The 18,990-nt window shown below is 32.9% G+C and overlaps 1 protein-coding gene across 3 annotated transcripts in view; it reads right to left on the minus strand.

Annotated features, from left to right (window-relative positions):
- LOC145268833 (chromodomain Y-like protein 2) overlaps positions 1 to 18,990 on the minus strand; it is an 89,834-nt gene that overhangs the window by 53,065 nt on the left and 17,779 nt on the right. For 2 of the 3 annotated variants that reach the window (XM_080124494.1, XM_080124492.1), the window contains exon 2: positions 10,492 to 11,044. In XM_080124494.1, the coding sequence (XP_079980620.1) occupies positions 10,492 to 10,891 (400 nt within the window). In that variant the 5' untranslated portion in view covers positions 10,892 to 11,044. Of the gene's footprint in view, positions 1 to 10,491; positions 11,045 to 13,167; positions 13,335 to 18,990 lie in introns of all 3 variants that reach the window. The other variant, XM_080124493.1, reaches the window with a different exon arrangement.

An 18,990-nucleotide genomic window follows, 5' to 3' on the forward strand; every position in this document is an offset into this window, starting at 1 on the left:
TTTTTCCTGTCAACTTTTCAAAACGTCAACAATACCAGATTCCTTAAACTGCTACATTTTTTCTCAAACTAGTAATACACACGGACGAAAAAACGCTTTGGATAATCACAGATTTCAAGGTAGTTCTACTAAAATAGCCATATTTTTTAAACCAAAGCACTTCAAGTCTTCAAATTACTACTGTTTTGTTCGGAAATGAATATACTTTCAAATGAATTAATAAATATGAATGTACATTATATATTTTAAGAGTTTTAAGCAAATAAAGTGATAAAAATGTGAACGTCATAAAATGGCGTTTTCGGTAAGGTTTTGTAATGACCCCCCCTGTTTTCTAAAGGTCCGTACCGTGATTGTATGAAGAATTTCGTCATGAAATTTGGGAACCAATTAGAAGAGGTGTTAATCTTAATACTGTCAAGTGTCCGAAATATTTTTGACCATTTCTTTTTTTGTCGTGTAAAAAATAAGACTTTAATATGACGAGTATTGAACATTTTGAAAAAAAAATTATTCGGACACCCAGTAGTAAGTAAATCAATCTTTTTACTATCTTTATCAATTAAAAGTATTATTTTATGTTGAGTAGGACCACGGTAATTGATAATTTAAAAGGACCTACCCGAAAAAAAAATTGTTATATTTCTCGAATTTGGTCAAATGAAGTTAGTATTTTAAAGAAGCAGCAGCAGCTCCAGCCTGTAGAATCAGCCATAGCACAGCACAGTGTAAACAACACGCGTTCTTTAATTTTTATTCAAGAACGAATTAAGAAAAATATGAAAATATGAATATAAATGTTCTTATACGTTTAATGAGAGCTATTTTGTTATCAGAATAACATTAGTTTAGAACTATTCGGTTTTCAGAATGTATAATAACAATCCCAACCAATTCGGCATTATGAATCTGTTGCAATTTCTTACATAGCTCGTCAAATTTAAAAACATGGTTAAAAAACAAAAACTACAATTAGGAAGCTTGCATGCACTTTTATTCTTTAAATTAGTCTTGAACAACGAATTAAAACAATGTTTTACTGCGAACAGCCACAAATGTTTTTTTTTTAAATCAAAATAAGTATCAAAATCTCGTTCATACATAGATTCGAAAAAGTTGTCAAAAAACAAATATATAACAAATAAATGTTATCAAAGGCAAGATAAGTTACTTTTCTACCTAACTGGATATATTTTTTGTGTTTTTATTCAATGTAACATGTTTATTCAGCTCGAAATACATACAGTGTTTACCGATGTATTGGAAAATTAAAAATAGCGCCCGGCCCGACTCTCTTTGACACGGTAAGTTTGAGAAAAGGAGTTAAAAATAAAAAAAAACTATACAAAATACTGTTAAAAACTCACCGAATATATGTCAGCCTATGTCACGGTAACATATTGAGCGAGTTTCTAGCAGTATTTTGTCTACTTTTTTATTTTTAACTCTTTTCCCCAAACTCACCGTTTCAAGAGAGTCGGGCGGCGGGCGCCATTTTAAATTTTCCAAAACATTAGTAAACACTGTTTTCAAGCTGAATAAACATGTTACATTAAATAAAAACACTAAAAAATTATCCAGTTAGGTAGAAAAGTAACTTGCTTTTGATAACATTTATTTGTTATATATTTGTTTTTTTTTGACAACTTTTTCGAATCTATGTGTATAGTAATACAAACCCTCAAAATCTATATCAATATTCTTGAAATTTTAAAAGCAGTTAGAAAACACATCAAACTACAATTAGGAAGCTTTCTATTTTGTTATTTTTTTTTTCTACTTATTAAGCGAAAGATATTTTACAACCTGCTCCAGCGTAGTATAAACGGCCTATGGAATTAACACCTTCAATCTCGAAAATAGAAATCAACAAATTTTTGAACGCTCTCTTTGAAAAAAAGCTCTCTTAACTTTACCTCTAATACAAATTATGTGTGGCAAGTCTCCTCCTAAAACACTCTTTAACCCTAACAATAACACTAAGTTCGAGTGGCAAGCGCCCCCCCCCCCCAACAAAATATCTCTGTAAGCCACATACAAGCATCTAAAACAAACAAAAAATAGACCCTTCCTTAAAGAAAAATACACATAAAAATAAATTGGTTAACTGTCCTAAAATGCTAGAATGGCCAGGAAATGATGAATTATTTTACATTAAATTTTTGTGAAACTAACCGCTCCCCCTCTAATATTGTTTTTGTTAGCTTTGTCTCTGTCAAGTTTTCAGTATGTTCGCACATAATTTTCCTTAGCCCTACAATTAATTCAAAGACCGAATGGCAACCCTCCTCATATTCTCATTGCATAGAAACCCTCTTAAAACTACACATAATCATCTTAAAAAAAAAAAAAAGCATGCATATTTTCCCATAGAAAAAAAAAGTTAACTGCCCTAAAATGCTAGAATGACCTGTAATAGGAACTTATTTTACATTCAATTCTAAAATAATTTGTTTATCTTTCATTAAAGTATTTCATGGCATTTTATACATAATTTCCTAAAAAGGTAGAATCACATTTTGGAGGGGTGGTCAGAAGGAGTTGAGTGGGGTTAAACAGAAGGTGTTAATCTACAATAATACCAAAGAAATATTGCAATATATTCATTTTTAAATGGTCTTATGTTTAGATTTAAGTTTTTTGTACATAAAGCACATTACAATTCAACTTTGAGTTCTCCAACTTCTTTTCTGTTTATGGATACATGGCATTTATAAGGAATTGCTGCATATTTATGCACATTTACTGCAGATTATTTGGAAACCATAAACTTTGGGAGATTTTCAGTTGCATATTCTGATTCCTTGTACAAAAATACACTTATATGGTAAATTTCATTTCTTAGTCTTGTGTTTTAACAAAGATATGACATTTTTACTGAAAAAGTAGTGCAAAAAATGTGACGAAACGCATATGGTCTTAAAGAGGGAAAAATATCCAAACGTGTGAGGTACAAAAATAGCCATAACTTCCTTAATTTTAATCAGATTTCAAAAATTTAAAAAGATTCTTTCTTAGCTCATCAAGCTCTTTCTATGCATACCAATATTGAAATATTCAATGCTATTTCAATTTTTTCATGTGTATTGCTACTCAAACAATAACAAATTTTGTTTACATTCGTGAGAAATATTAAAACAATTCTGGTTTAGCTGTCATGTTCCTCACATTCCATCCACAGACGCGTGCCATATTTTTATCCATATAAATACATATATGTATATACACATATATGTATACTAGCATATCAACCTGGCTTAGACCCGGACCCTTTGTGTAACTAATATATATATATAACTTATTTCCATCATTTTTACACACAAACACAGATCTACACAACCCTACTTTTTATACATAAACTCATCGTTATATACTTCTTTCTCTCCTCTCTCTCCCAAAATATATATATATATATATATATATATATATATATATATTACATACTAATTAGTGATGGAATGATTCCGATACAATTCTAGATTCCGATTTTTTTAATAAATCTCTAATTATTTAACTATAAAAGTGTTATTTTGTCCCGATTACTGTAAAAACACATTTTAAATGTGCACATATTTTCTCAAACGTACAAACATACTTGTGAGGATGGGGGGGGGGGAATCTAGTGATTGTAATCTTACTTGAAGTTTAAAATCAGTAAATATTTATTTTATTATTACTATGAGCAAGGGAAGATGTTTTTATAAAAAAAAAAAAATCATATAAAAAAGATAATTAAAGGAATCTGTTTTGGCATCGGAAAACAGGCTCAAATTTTTCAGATTCCGATTAATCGTCCAAACACTAATACAGATCTACAAACGCAACATCCCATTTTATCTTTTTTTTAAAAATACGAAAAAAACTATTCATTACATAATTGAAGAGAAATTCTGCTCATAAAGTTATGAACACTACATAGGGCCCGAGCAAAGCCGGGCTGAAGAGCTAGTTTTTTTTTTTACACAGGCATCACCACATTATCAAGGCCAAGAGGCCACTCGAGGATAAGGGTTAAAGAGTGTACAGTAGAAATTGGACAATATAGTAATCATTAGTAATGGAAATTTGGTAAATTTGTTAACTTATATGGAACGGCTCATCAAGAACTTGCTTACGTTGGACTTGAAGACAACCATATTGTAGTCAGCCGGAAAGCAGGAAAACGGAAAACAATTCCACAGGCGTGCAGTTTTAAGAAAGAAGCTTTGTTCATGGAATCTATGTTTAGGTTTAGGCACAGATAAGGAGTGGGGGGAATTATTGATAGTGTTTTCAGCTAGACGAGTGTTTCTTGTGAAAGTTTGGCGAGGGGGGACCATAGACTGAAGCTCAGTCGAACACTTTCCATGAAAATAATGATACATCAGAGACAAACTTGCAACATCTCTTCTGTGAGATAGAGGTTGCAGGGAAGAGAAAAGGACATCTCCTACGAGGCTACGAATCTATTTTGAACTCTATCAAGGCAGGACAAGTCCTTTCTAGCAGCTCCTGTCCAGATGTGGCAACAGTATTCCATCCTCGGACGTACCTGGCTCTTATATAGATAGAGAATTGCATCAGCAGTGAGATATCTACCGGATTGATAGAAAGATCCCACCATTTTTCCAGCGACCTTGGCAACAGATTTGATGTACGTGTTCCATTTAAGATCAGAAGTAACGGTCAAGCCCAGAAGTTGCATAAACAATGTTTTCTTAAATTAAAATAATGTTTATCGTACATGTGAGTACAAGGTTCGTGTACATTGCGAGTGAAAAAGTCGTGCGAGTAATTTTTCAAAATGTCAACTTGAAATAATAAAGCACTTATCTTTCGGCAATTGTATTTCTTTCACTGCCAATCCCAAAGCTCACGAGTGAAAAATATCCCCCCCCCCTTTTTTTTTTTTACTTAACCGAACAAAGTTAAATCATTTAAACAAAAAAAGTTTAATAGAAGAATATACTCGTTTTTTTTTTTAACGAAGGCTGTTTTAAAAAAAAAAACATCTGAAGAAATCAGAATGTTTATCAACATAAAATTTGTTGTATATTTAGAATTACACTTATAAAAAAAACACATAGAAAAATCTTTATGATGTACATATTTGTCACAGAACGAACATGTCATATTCTAAAAATCATGTGGGTTTGGCTAGTAAACAAAAATATCTAGTTGTTGTAGTGAAAATTGAATGTGACTGCAATCACGGAGGTGGGCTGCATGTGCGAACTCGAAACCCGAGCAATGGAAGACGAGAAGGCGACGAATCAGCAGGTTCGAATGCGCATTAATTTGCATAAATGAGATAATATAAGGCCGGGAGTTAAGATGTTTGGGAGAGTTGAGCCGTTGAGTTCTCGAGAACCGGATGGAACCTGGTTAGAGCGGAGAGTGTCGCTGAGAATCGAGTCCCAGGGTTTTTTTTTTTTTTTGCGATTAGGTTGTCAAAGGTCAACTAAATATAAATTTGTTCATAGAGCCCTGGAGTAAGTTTAAAATAATAGTTTGGACAAATATATGTTTGGTTACATTTTTGAACCAGAGTTTAGTGGGTTATGGGAGGTTGTTGGGTGTGCAATTGCAAATAATTTCTATTCAGTTTCCGATAACAAACCTAAGATGGAATAACAGAATTAACAAAAAAAAAATAAATAAATAAAAAAAATAAGAAAATGTATAGAATTTAACTATGTTTTTTTTTTTCAAACAAATTATTGTTCTTTTGGGCATACAACGAACACGTATTAAGAAACGTTTCTGATGGTTTTGCATATTCATATATCAATTAATATTCATTTTTTTTTTTTTTAGGGGTCCGTTGCTCAATATCTTAACATTAAACCTCTCCACTAGTGTTGAGATATTTAATCGGAATCGGAAAAATCAGAACTTTTTGGGGCATCGGAAAAATTTCCGATGCCAAAACAGATTTCTTTAATTATCTTTTTTATTTGATTTTGGTTTAAGAATCATCTTTCACTGCTTGTAGTAATAAAAAAAAAAATATTTATCGATTTAAACTTCCAGTAAGACTAAAATCTCTGGATCACCCCCTCACAAGTGTGTTTTTACGTTTGAGAAAATATATGCACATTTAAGATGTGTTTTTGCAATAATCGGGACAAAATAACTTTATAGTAAAATATTTAAGAGATTTATATAGAATCGGAATCAGTAATTGTATTGGAATTGGGAAAAATATTGGAATCATCCCATCACTACTCTCCACACCCGGTATTCTTCGTATGTTTTGGTTGCGGTTTAGGTTATAGCTGATGGCACTTCAGTAATCTATTTTTTTTTTTTTTTTTATAAATAGTTTTATCAAGAATTCTTCATAAATTTTGGTTTTGAATAAAGCTGAAGATACATATATACATGTTATTTGTTTTTGCAATACATTTTTTAATTTATTTACAAAAGTGCACTTTTACCTAAATGCGAGTTAGGAATAATTTTCCCGTTAACCAATTTAGTACCCCCACATAGGGGGCAGTATATGTATTGTTTTTAAAATATAATTATCCACTGACACGTTTCGTCGTCTACGACTCATCAGAGTAGCTGAATCTATATTTTAAAAACAATATATATATATATATATATATATATATATATATATATATATATATAATACATATTTTTTCATAAACTTTGGTTTTGGTTCAAGCTGATGAACGCAAGTCTTATGGATTTTTTTTTTTTTTTTTTTTTTTTTGAAATCGCAACTTTATAATATATAAAAATTGATAGTAAATTGATAATATATATGAAATCTGCACAAATTAAAATATCATATTTAAGCGTACTTTACAATTGAGCATCCCTGATATGAATACCTTTAATGCCAACATCAATATATTACATACTAGTAGCGTTGTCGGGTGTTTTGGAGGTGTAAATGAAAAAAAAAGTTTGGGCAGGAAGGTAGGCTCAAACCCGAAGCCTTGACGTGAAGGTGGAAAAGTGTTTAAAAAAAAAAAAAAAAAAAAAAAAAAAAATAAAAAAATAAAAAGACTGGTACCTTACCCGCTCGAAAGCATTTTAATTTAACGATTAAAAACTTAAGAGACAGGTGTGTGAATTTAATGAGGTCAAACATCACGCAACTTAACTTTGGCTACAAGCCAGTTTCTGCGTTTCCCTCCAAGATGTTGGGGAAAACCTCCCCATAAATAGGGAGTGTCAAAATGAATAGCAATTGTCTGATATTGAATTTATTTATTAAACTATAAAAACAGGCGTGCGCAATAAAAGTTAACTCTGCTGCTTCCATTTGACCTAATTAAGAAGGTCAAATAGAAGTCACGCAGTTGTTTACCCAAGTTTGACTGTTTTTGTTTTTTTCCCCCAACATCTGTTGGGGGGAGGGGAACCAGCTCCCAATTGTCCAGATTGAATAACAATTGCCTGATGTACAACATTGATCAAAGCTGATTGCTTCTGGACATTTCCCGGCGCAATGCCGAGAACGTTGTTCGTTGTTAACTTTGAATTAGTTTCGCTTTTTATACGAAAAAGCCTCATCAACATGTGAGAAGCCAAAATAGCAATAATTTTGTAAAAGTCGACATAAATAAATTTAGATGTGACGCACTTTCCCAAATCGTACATATTATTATTTAGGACCCATATAAACAGTTGTAAGCGATCGTAACGACATCGGAACCATGTGCGAGAAAAGCCTTTTGAAGACATACACGAAATGGTCACACACATTTTGCCTTATATATATATATATATTATCATTATTATTTTATGTTTTCCTCTTGATGATTTGCTTATTGTGTGATGACGTGTCCAGGTTTATCAAATGCATTTCTTGTTGCTAATAATGTCAGAGTTCGTTTAATTCCGAATGTATTAAAATAGGTTCAGAAAAATGAAACGAATATTAAAAAGAAATATACACGCGGACCGAATAACCCGCAACCCTTCACTTGCGTTGTCCATCTTTTCACTATTTAGGTGCATATGTATACTAGCTGAAATTGTCACCACCGTCGGGTGTACAATTCACCAATCGCTGTCGATTTTTCCACACGAAAAAAAAAAAAAAAATGGGGGGGGTACCATTTTATAATGAACTAGCAGGAACACCCGGTCACACACATTTTCCCTTATATATATATATATATATATATATATATATATATATAATGAATGAGTTCCCTGTGGAATTTCCACAGGTCCCACTAGTTATTAACTGTGACAATTAAGTGGATAACATTGGTTTTTAATGGAAATTTAAGGTTTGATTTTTGTTCTTATTCTGATCGACCATTACCCCCCCCCATCTCATTTTCCCAACCTACTCCTCCCCAACATGTCTGTGAGTGTGTGTTTGGAAGGTGGGAGGGGGGGGGGAAACCAATACTACAAGAAATAAAAAACCTTCACATGAACCAATCCCAACTGCATCTACGAGGCGTGCTCCAAAAGTAATGTCTTAACATTTTTAATCTATGCGCCTCCCCCCCCCGTCTCTCCCTACCAATCCTTCACAAAAAAAAAAAAAAAAAAAAAAAAACCACTCGTCTTGCCAAAAAATCACTGTCATTAAATTCCCCCACTCCCTATCGTTGCCTAAACATAAACATGGATTCCATGAACAGGAAAATGAAGGCGATGCAAGAAGAGACAGAGATAGAAAGAGGGAAAGATTAAATGCCGGAAATAATCTTTTTCTTTATAAAGTAGCAATACACATGGACAATAAAACACTTTGGATAATCACAGATTTCAAGGGGGTTCTGTTAAAATAGTCAGATTTTAAAAACCAAAGCACTTTAAGTCCTCGAAATACTACCAGTTTGTTCAGAAATTAATATACTTTCAAATTAATTAACAAATAATAATGCACGTTATATATTTTAAGACTTTAAAGCAAATAAAGTGATAAAAATATGAACATCATAAAACAGCGTTTTTGGTAAGGTGTATTTTCCCTCTTCATCTCAGAATGTAAATAAAAGATGTCTCTCTTGTCTGCGTGTTAAAACTAAACACATGTTTACATGTTAATTAATTTTGTCAGCGTTAGTATAACTTCCAGTGTGAATCTTATTTAAAACAAACAAGTTATGTTTTTATTTGATTTCTAATTCTTAATTAACCATCATGTATACTGCAAAAAATTTTCTTCATTTTTAATTAGATTGAATTCTGGACTTGCACCCTAATTCTTTGCCATAAAATAAATCGCTCACCTCCACCAAATTTTGATAAAAAAAAAAAAAAAAAAAAAATGCGGGTCCTCACTAAAAAGGGCAGAGAACTCATATCCTGGATCTTAACATCCATTCCCCATTATATAATTATAGTCTGATTGGTAAAATAAAATAAATTAAAAAAAAATAACAAAGAAAATATTTAAAAAATCTTTTTTAAATGAATGAAAAAAATAAAATAAAATAAAGATAATTAAAAAAAATTTTTTTTAAACGAATGAAACATAAAATGCCATTTTATTTCATAGTCTTAAATATTAAATCGGCCAAATGTTTTCAATCATTGCTAACCAAAAATTTTAGATGTTCAAGAAAGTTTTCAATAACTCAATGGTCATCTCAGGTGGAATAGCAGCAATTTCAGAACAAATAGTTCATTTTAATTCTTCAAGAGATCAAGGGCAGTCGCTGAATACTTTTGACTTCAAATAGCCCCCCCCCCCAAAAAAAAACAACCGCAGGGATTTAATCAGGCGATTTTGCAGGCAAAAACAATCACAATCAACAGTCCAATTCATAAGGATATTCTAAAATTTACAAAATTTATAAATACAGATATAAATGCAGTGCAAATTCCGTTATAGAAGTGTTGACTTAATTTAAAAATAAAATACATATCAAGTGCGCTTGAAAGCCAAATCACAACACAATATGAAAATAAATAAATATTTTACTTGTTTGAAATTTATAATTTAAATATATTTCGGAGACAAACTCCATCCTCAGTATTTTATTTGTTTCTTTTTTTGCTTCTTCTTTCTTGCCATGTTGTAACGTTGAAGAAAGAAAAGTCAGCAATAAAGATCCACGTGTTGTATATCAGTGGTTGTATTTTGAAACGTTGGGAATGGGGCGTTGGTGACACGAGATTAAAATTAGGAGTGAGAGTTCCGCCATAGAAGTGTTGATTCAATTTGAATAAAATACGCATCAAGTGCGCTTGAAAGTCAAATTAGAAAGCAATTTTACGAAAATAAATATTTTATTTGCTTGAATTTTATAATTTAAATATATTTCGGAGTCAAACTCCATCCTCAGTATGTTTTTTCTTTCTATTCTTTCTTGGCATGTTGTAAAGTTGGAGAAAGATATAAACGAATTTTTAAAATAAAATGGCATTCTACGTACATGTTAAAAAATAACATATTTTCTTTATTTAATTGTTATTCAACATTTTTTTTTGATCTACAAATGTGTCAGATCATTTTGGGACATCCTATGTTTGAAATACTCAAGTTGGGGGTGCTTAATGTAAATACTATCCAAACAATCTTACCTGGTTTTAGTTCGTGTTTTTTCATGCTGTCCATAAGTTTTATGCGTTTCACGCTTTTTTTCTTGTTCGTCACTAAACTAGCCTCCTTCGACTGAATCAACGTCAACGGAAGCTTATTTATCTGAACGTCTGAGCCTTTAAGTATTCCTTTATTAAATTTCTTTATCGGTTTCGATACATCCGTTTTTTTCTTTGGCGGCTTTATCATCAGCGAATAGCGCAAGCCATCATCACTGTCACCATCGATCATCGAGACTTTTTTCTTAGCCGTCGAGCTCGGCTTGCTTCGCCTGACGACGGCCAGTTTTTTGGAATCGCTCGAAGTTTTGTTACTGATGGCGTTTTTGAGGAGCTTACTTGCGGTAGTTTTTTTTAGATTGACGTCTTTGTGATGCTGCATCTCGTATTTGCGCACAAGGGCCTGGCACGATTTCAGATTCTGCACGGGCTCCCACGTACTAGCATTCGGCCGGAACCCTTTCCACTGGACTAGGTATTCCAATCTGACGTTGCCCTTCACGGTTTTTGTTCGACGGCCAATTATTTCTTTAACCTGAAAAGAAAAGATTGAAATTTTTAAAAACTTAAAAAAATTTTAAGCTTTTAAAAAAAATTTTTCAATTAGAATGAGAAATATTTTAAATTAAATAAAAAAATTGTAATTAAGAAAAAAAAAAAAATTTTTTGTAACCCTTTATGGCCCGAATTACGATGCAGATGATTAAAAAATATTCATTGTTAATTTTAGTTTAAAGGGTAATGATACTATAATTTATTATTTCCATGGCAGGTGCTCGTCTGAACTCCAATCTCTGGTCCCCCCCTCGCCAATCTTTCACGAAAAACACCAGTCTAGCTGAATCCACTGTGAAAAATTTCCCCCACTCTTTATCTGTGCCTAAATCAAAACGTGGATTCCATGAACAAAGCTTCTTTCTTAGAACTGCACGCCTGTGGAACTCTGTTCCGTCTGCCTGCTTCCCACCTGACTACAATTTGGATGTGTTCAAGTCCAACGTTAACAAATTCCTAATGAACCGCCCCCTTAAGTAAACACTTCATCAAATCTCCACACTAACGTAATGTACTTGCAATAACCCTTATCCCTGAGTGGCTTCCGGGCCTTGATAAGTGGTGACCACTGTGTAAAAAAAAAAGAAAAAAAAAAAGTTTTCAAACTGGAAAAATTATAGTTAAACTACCACTGAGAATTTTTGCATTTCATAAACTTACCTTGATTATTATTGATTATTATCCATAGTGTTTGAAAAAAGTGTGTTTATGACAACAAACGAACTTCTACACACTCTGAGACGATGGCAACATACTGAATGTAAGCAATGGACAGTTGAAATTTAGATGCATTTGGCATCTACCCAGATACTGAACAAATATGTACAAGGTGTGTTTGAATTAATTCCCACTTTATTCATTTATTACTGAACAAATTAGTTGAACCAGGCCATAAAGGGTTAAAAAAAAAAAAAAAAATTTTTAATTCATAATTTAAGATAAAATGTTTCATTTCTAAATTCGAAATTGTTTTAATCAAAAAAAATTTTTAATTCATAATTTAAGATAAAATGTTTAATTTCTAAATTCGAAATTGTTTTAATCAAAAAAAAATTTTTAATTCATAATTTAAGATAAAATGTTTCATTTCTAAATTCGAAATTGTTTTAATCAAAAAAAAAATTTTAATTCATAATTTAAGATAAAATGTTTCATTTCTAAATTCGAAATTGTTTTAATCAAAAAAAAATTTTTAATTCATAATTTAAGATAAAATGTTTCATTTCTAAATTCGAAATTGTTTTAATCAAAAAAAAATTTTTAATTCATAATTTAAGATAAAATGTTTCATTTCTAAATTCGAAATTGTTTTAATCAAAAAAAAATTTTTAATTCATAATTTAAGATAAAATGTTTCATTTCAAAATTCGAAATTGTTTTAATCAAAAAAAAATTTTAAATTAGAAAATATTTTCATTTTAAAATATAAATTTAAAAAAAAAAAAAAAAAAATTACTGAAAACCTGAAAAATAAAGATAAAAACAAATACTCCAAAATATATATTTTGCATTGTATGTTGATTTCAAACGTATTCCATACGTATCTTATTTTAAAATTCAAATTTCAGTTAATGCTAACACGGATAAAAAACAAAAAAAAACTACCCTGATTTTCAAATTGCGCAGCCAAGCTCAACCTTTTCGGCATTACAAAAACAACACTGCAGTTAACATCACGTGGACTCTTCCTTCAACTTATCACGACGAGGACAAAGAGAAAAAAATATAGAACACTGACGAGGGAGTTTTACTCCGAAATATATATCTTAAAAGTAATTTGCTTATTTTAATAATTTTGCATTGTAATTTGGCTTTAAACATACTCTATATGCATTTTATTTTAAAATTCACATATATATATATATATATGAGCGAGAGATAGAGATTTGTGTTGGGACGATTAATCAGAATCGGAAACGATAAAAATTAGAACATTTTAAGCTATCGGAATCAACATTGGAAAAAATTTTCAAGGTCAAAAATGATTGTTTTAACTTTGTTTTTTTAATGGAAATCGCTCAAGACAAGGCATGAAGCCACTTCATTTAAGAAGCTAACAAGAACAGATGAGGATTATTGCAAAGACAGGAGATGCTTACTGACCTTAATCTTGAGAGGACGGAAGCTGTAGGTAGAAGGGAAACAGTGAGCAGGAAGAGAGTTCCACAACCTTGCAGTCCTTGAACAGAAGCTGGAATAGGAAGCTGTTTAACAATGAGGTATCAAAACAGCAAATTGATGGAGACCACTAGACCAAGGAATCAAACGAGCTGGAACAAAGGAAGCAGGGAATAGATCTCTGAGGAACACATGCCATAATAGTATTTGTAGAAAAGACTGAGACTAGCAACATCACGTCTGTGAGAGAGAGGTTGCAGTGAAAAAGGGGAGGGTCAATCAGATTGCAAATACGTTTCTGCTATTTATCAAAAACTTTTAAATGGAGCACGGACTTATCAGCCCCAATATGACAGCAGTACTCCGACAGCCGTACTCCATTACATGGTCTGATCGTAGATTTGTAGCGATAGAGAATAGCCTCAGGTGTGAAAAAGTGTTTAGAGCGGCAGAAAGAAAACAATTTTACGAGAAGCTAAAAGAGCAATGGATTTAATATACAAGCTCCAGGTAAGATTTGATGAAAAAGAAAGACCAAGAAGTTTTCGAGTCGATCTCTCATCGAGAGCAGATCCATCCATAAGAATCCCAGGAAGAAAAGGGACACGTCTACGATTGAAAGACAATAACCAAGTCTTAACAAGATTAAATGAAAACAAACTATTTCTTACACCGATCCATAATTGAACCCGGATCAACTACATATTTCAACTGATTTGAGGAAGATGGGCGAGAAGCAATACCCGAATAGAAGGTGGTGTCATTAGCATAAATGTTTAAAACTTATTTTTCATTGCTTATATTTACGATAAAATTACTAAATGTCAAAATCTATAGATCCCTTCTCCCCAACAAATATATTTTTACATTTGCAAAAATATATGTGCACATTACATGGGATTTTATAGTAATCTGAAGAATAACACTACTATAGCTTAATATTTAGAAATTCTTAGAGAATAGAAAAAATATTGGAATTGTCCCATTACCTACCTCTCTCTCTAATATATATATATAATACCTAGCACCTTCTCTACTCTTCCGATGAGAAGCATTGAGCTTCAAAATACCTTGGCATAAAGAGTCCCCTTTATCCCGCAACTAAATGTATGTATATCCTTATTAAATAAATGACTCAGTCTATATTTTCAATATACAGTGTTTGCGAATTCATTTTCCACTCCTATTGTCTCCTATATAAACTCCATTGAAATTTGTTGAGCTTTATATTATCCCGATAATATTATCTCCTCTTATAGAACTGAATTTACCCTCTTCTTCTATCTACCCTCGTTGTATATAAGGGTGTACCGATTAAGTGGCAGGTAATCGGCCTAATCAGCCACTTGGCTGATTAATTACTTTTCTCTTTCCCATTAAATTTAAATCATTTCATCACTGCCAAGTGATTCATCAGATAGCTCTGATGCATTAACAAAGTAACTGCTAATTTAACTAAACATTGAAGTGGCTGGCCACTATTACGGTTTTTTGTCTTTATTGAATAAAATTACAAAATACAATTTCCAATTCTTAAATGAATATCATTAAACAATTAGATGAGAAAAAAAGAAAAATTACAAACCAACTACAAAGTACAAATTGTAATTCTTTAAATGAATAATTATAAGCTGAAGTTCTGCACCTGCTGCTGCTCTACTTCCTCTTCTATTCTTATAGTCTCCTCAGTATCTAAAGTTGAATACTTTTAAGTTGTAATGTAGAGACATTTCTCTATTCTCAGGACGCAGCCCATTCCTCAGTTACATTATCACCTGTACTCAAGAGCCTTTCACCCTCCAAGATGAAGTTTGTGCATGTAAATATTTTGAAGCCAATTTACTTAGCAGTAGAAGTTTCCTGTGTCTACTTTCACCACTGAAATGGATCATCACCTCTTGCGAGCAGTGGTAAAGCTACAAAAATGGTCAATTTCTTTTGTGCACTTAACCATAAGGGATTTACTCCTTTTGAGTTTAGATTGTGATTCTTGTATTTCTGTTGTAGTTGCAGTTTCCAGGTTTCACTCAGCTTCTACCTGCTCTAAGTTTTGATTTGTTACTGTAGGCTTATTCGAAGCTAATTCGCCAGCACTGTAGGCTTATTCGAAGCTAATTCGCCAGCACTGTAGGCTTATTCGAAGCTAATTCGCCAGCACTGTAGGCTTATTCGAAGCTAATTCGCCAGCACTGTAGGCTTATTCGAAGCTAATTCGCCAGCACTGTAGGCTTATTCGAAGCTAATTCGCCAGCACTGTAGGCTTATTCGAAGCTAATTCGCCAGCACTGTAGGCTTATTCGAAGCTAATTCGCCAGCACTGTAGGCTTATTCGAAGCTAATTCGCCAGCACTGCAGGCTTATTTGAAGCTAATTCACCAGCACTGCAGGCTTATTCGAAGCTAATTCACCAGCACTGCAGGCTTATTCGAAGCTAATTCACCAGCACTGCAGGCTTATTCGAAGCTAATTCACCAGCACTGCAGGCTTATTCGAAGCTAATTCACCAGCACTGTAGGCTTATTCGAAGCTAATTCATCAAACAGGTTTGAAAGAGATACAGTTTTACTTTCACTTTGATCTTCTTGACCCTCAAAAGAGCTTGAAGAAGTGTAACCTGCTGATTCTGCTTCATCATCATCAGTAGAAAGATGTAGAATCACATTCTTAGTTTTTCATGTCATTCTTTTGAAATTTAAATGTGAATCTTGGATCTAGGAAAGTAGGCGCAACCAAGTTTTTATCATTTAGATTGGATAAAAATCTTGTTTCCATTGATTCATTGAATTGTTCAACAATGGTAAGAAGTATTCCGCTAAAGTCAGAAATATCAGAATTAGATTGGACAGCATTTGAAAGAAAACACCTCAAAGCTAAAATTGTAGATAGTATCATTGATATGGTTGAAGTTCGGTGACTTGCTTCTTTGGTGATTTTTTTCAAATGGATTTGGTAACTGGACAATTTTTTGAACAAGTCCCTAATAGGAAGTTGTTAAGGTAGGAATTTTATAGCGTCGCAAATTCTTGTATGAAAAAAAAAACAAAAAAAAACAAATCTCTTATTAAAAAATTCCGGTTTGTGTAAATCATTCTGCTGCACATATATGCCATGAAAAAGTTATTTCTGATTAATGTCTACCAGTTAAAAAAATATTCTGTTATTCTGAAAAACAGACAAGTTTGCTTATTTTAAAACTCGTAAACATTAATCAGAAGGGACTTTTTCTGGGTATTCAACATAAAGCAGAACGGTCCTCACAAAGCAGAAATAAATCATTTGTAAACAATCACTGCGTTAACTTGCAGAAAGCCAATACAAAAATAAAATAAAGATGTTAAAACAATAAAGTAAAAATACTTATGCCGAGAACTTTTTGGAAACCCATTTCTTAACATGTAGAGGGGAGGGGGTTTTTCTAACTAATCCATACTTTCACCTAACAATTTAATAAACGATACAAAATAAGTGATTTGTGCCATAAGCATTGAAGAAGGACAATTGAAGTTTTTTCTCTATATGTGTTTGACTGGGAAAGGGGTTATTGGAACGACCTCAAAATGGATGAATGTGATCAGTGCCAAGTTAAGAATTCAACAAAATCGCAAAGAAATACCAATTACATAAAGAACTCGCCACCAAAATTGGACAAACATTTTTATCGACTTATAATAAAGTACCTATTTACTATGCCTCTCCACGGGACAGAGTTAGACACCAGGGTCGTTTTTTAACGTGGAGAAAAGGTACAAAAATAAAAATAATAAAGTAAGTTGTGACTAGAATCGTTAAAAAAAAAGGCATAATAATTGTTATGTATAGAATTATATTGAATGTGAATAGAGTTTTTTTTATTTTTTACACAGGCATCACCACATTATCAAGGCCAAGAGGCCACTCAAGGATAAGGGTTAAAGAGTGTACAGTAGAAATTGGACAATATAGTAATCATTAGTAATGAAAATTTGGTAAATTTGATAACTTATATGGAACGGCTCATCAAGAACTTATTTACGTTAGACTTGAAGACAACCATATTGTAGTGAGCCGGAAAGCAGGAAAACGGAAGACAATTCCACAGGCGTGCAGTTCTAAGAAAGAAGCTTTGTTCATGGAATCTACGTTTAGGTTTAGGCACAGATAAAGAGTGGGGGGGGGATTATTGATAGTGTTTTCAGCTAGATGAGTGTTTCTGGTGAAAGTTTGGCGAGGGGGGGGGGAACATAGACTGAAGCTCAGTCGAACACTTTCCATGAAAATAACGATACATCAAAGACAAGCTCGGAACATCACTTCTGTGAGATAGAGGTTGCAGGGAAGAGAAAATGACATCTTCTACGAGGCTACGAAGTCTATTTTGAACTCTATCAAGGCAGGACAAGTTCTTTCTAGCAGCTCCTGCCCAGATGTGGCAACAGTATTCCATCCTTTGACGTACCTGGCTCTTATATAGACAGAGAATTGCATCAGCAGTGATATCTATAGATCGATAGAAAGACCCCACCATTTTTCCAGCAGCTTTGGCAACAGATTTGATGTACGGGTTCCATTTAAGATCAGGAGTAAATGTCAAGCCCAGAAGCTTGTCAAAACTTGAGGCCTCCTGAAGACGAGAGCTATTCAGTTACTGTCATTTTATTCAGTTTTATTTGATGATACTTTCAAAATTGTCGATCAGTGCAATTTTGCTATTATAAATGATGCAATGTTCACTTTTCACACCTCACAAATGAAGGCCGAAATTGAATTAGAAATAATTGGGACTTTTAACTCCTACCATCTTCTTACATTAGGAATGATGACAGCATCTTTTGTGACATTTTTACTGGTTACTTTTTTGTCAGTTAGTTTCAAAGTTGCCATATTGCAATTTACACGTTCGTGCTTCGTCACACTTAGCAAGGGTAGTGTACGCCGCTGACCAGTAAAAAGATGTAGAATCCAATTCTAAAAATGTTTTCTATGCCAATCTTTTAAAAATTAATATTTGGATCATGGGTCTAGGAAAGTAGACACAAGTTTTTATCGTTTAGATAGGATAAAATCTTGTTTCCATTGATAACCTGAATTGTTCAACAATGGTAAGAAGGATTCCACTAAAGTCAGAAATACTAGAATTAGATTCGACAGCTTTTTGTTACAGAATGGATTGAGAGAGAGAGAGAGAGAGAGAGGTGAATAAACGTGGAGTGTAGACACATTTACCAGAACCGAGGGTCAGCTGACCAGATTACGTATGAGTGACGTAGTCAGGTTGGCTAGATCTGGAGACTGGATTTGGACTTTGAAGAAGACGGACGGCTTAATAGCTGTTCCCTCCCCTACACTGGGGGTGGGGGACGCTGACGTGTTCAAAGCAAGATTCACTTCCATATTCTGTGTCCCCATCTGGAAGGAAAATAAAAAACTATAAAACCAATTCATCGTCTTGGAGTGATAAACCTTCGTCTAACAGGTACCAGTCTCCCTCCAAGAGAAGATGAATTCCAGATGGATCAACATTGACAACACATGAAGTAAGGTATGTCGAAGAAAATGCATGTAACACACACACACACAAAAGCATATGAACACACACAACCGCATATGAAACTAGACGATCATACGCAATTTTTTTATGACACGCATGATCTCCTTTCATTCTAATAATAATCATTCCATGACAACAAATACAATTATAGTCCTCCCCTTTTATGTTATACACCAAACATCAATTTGGTGTACCTCTATGATAACCCTAGTGATAACTTCAATGATAACTATGTAACATTTTGACAGAAATAACCTCACAGCTAAATTTGTAGGTATCAC

This window comes from Euprymna scolopes, chromosome 44 (genome assembly GCF_053919585.1).
Source record: "Euprymna scolopes isolate OS-2025 chromosome 44, ASM5391958v1, whole genome shotgun sequence".
NCBI classification, from domain to species: domain Eukaryota; kingdom Metazoa; phylum Mollusca; class Cephalopoda; order Sepiida; family Sepiolidae; genus Euprymna; species Euprymna scolopes.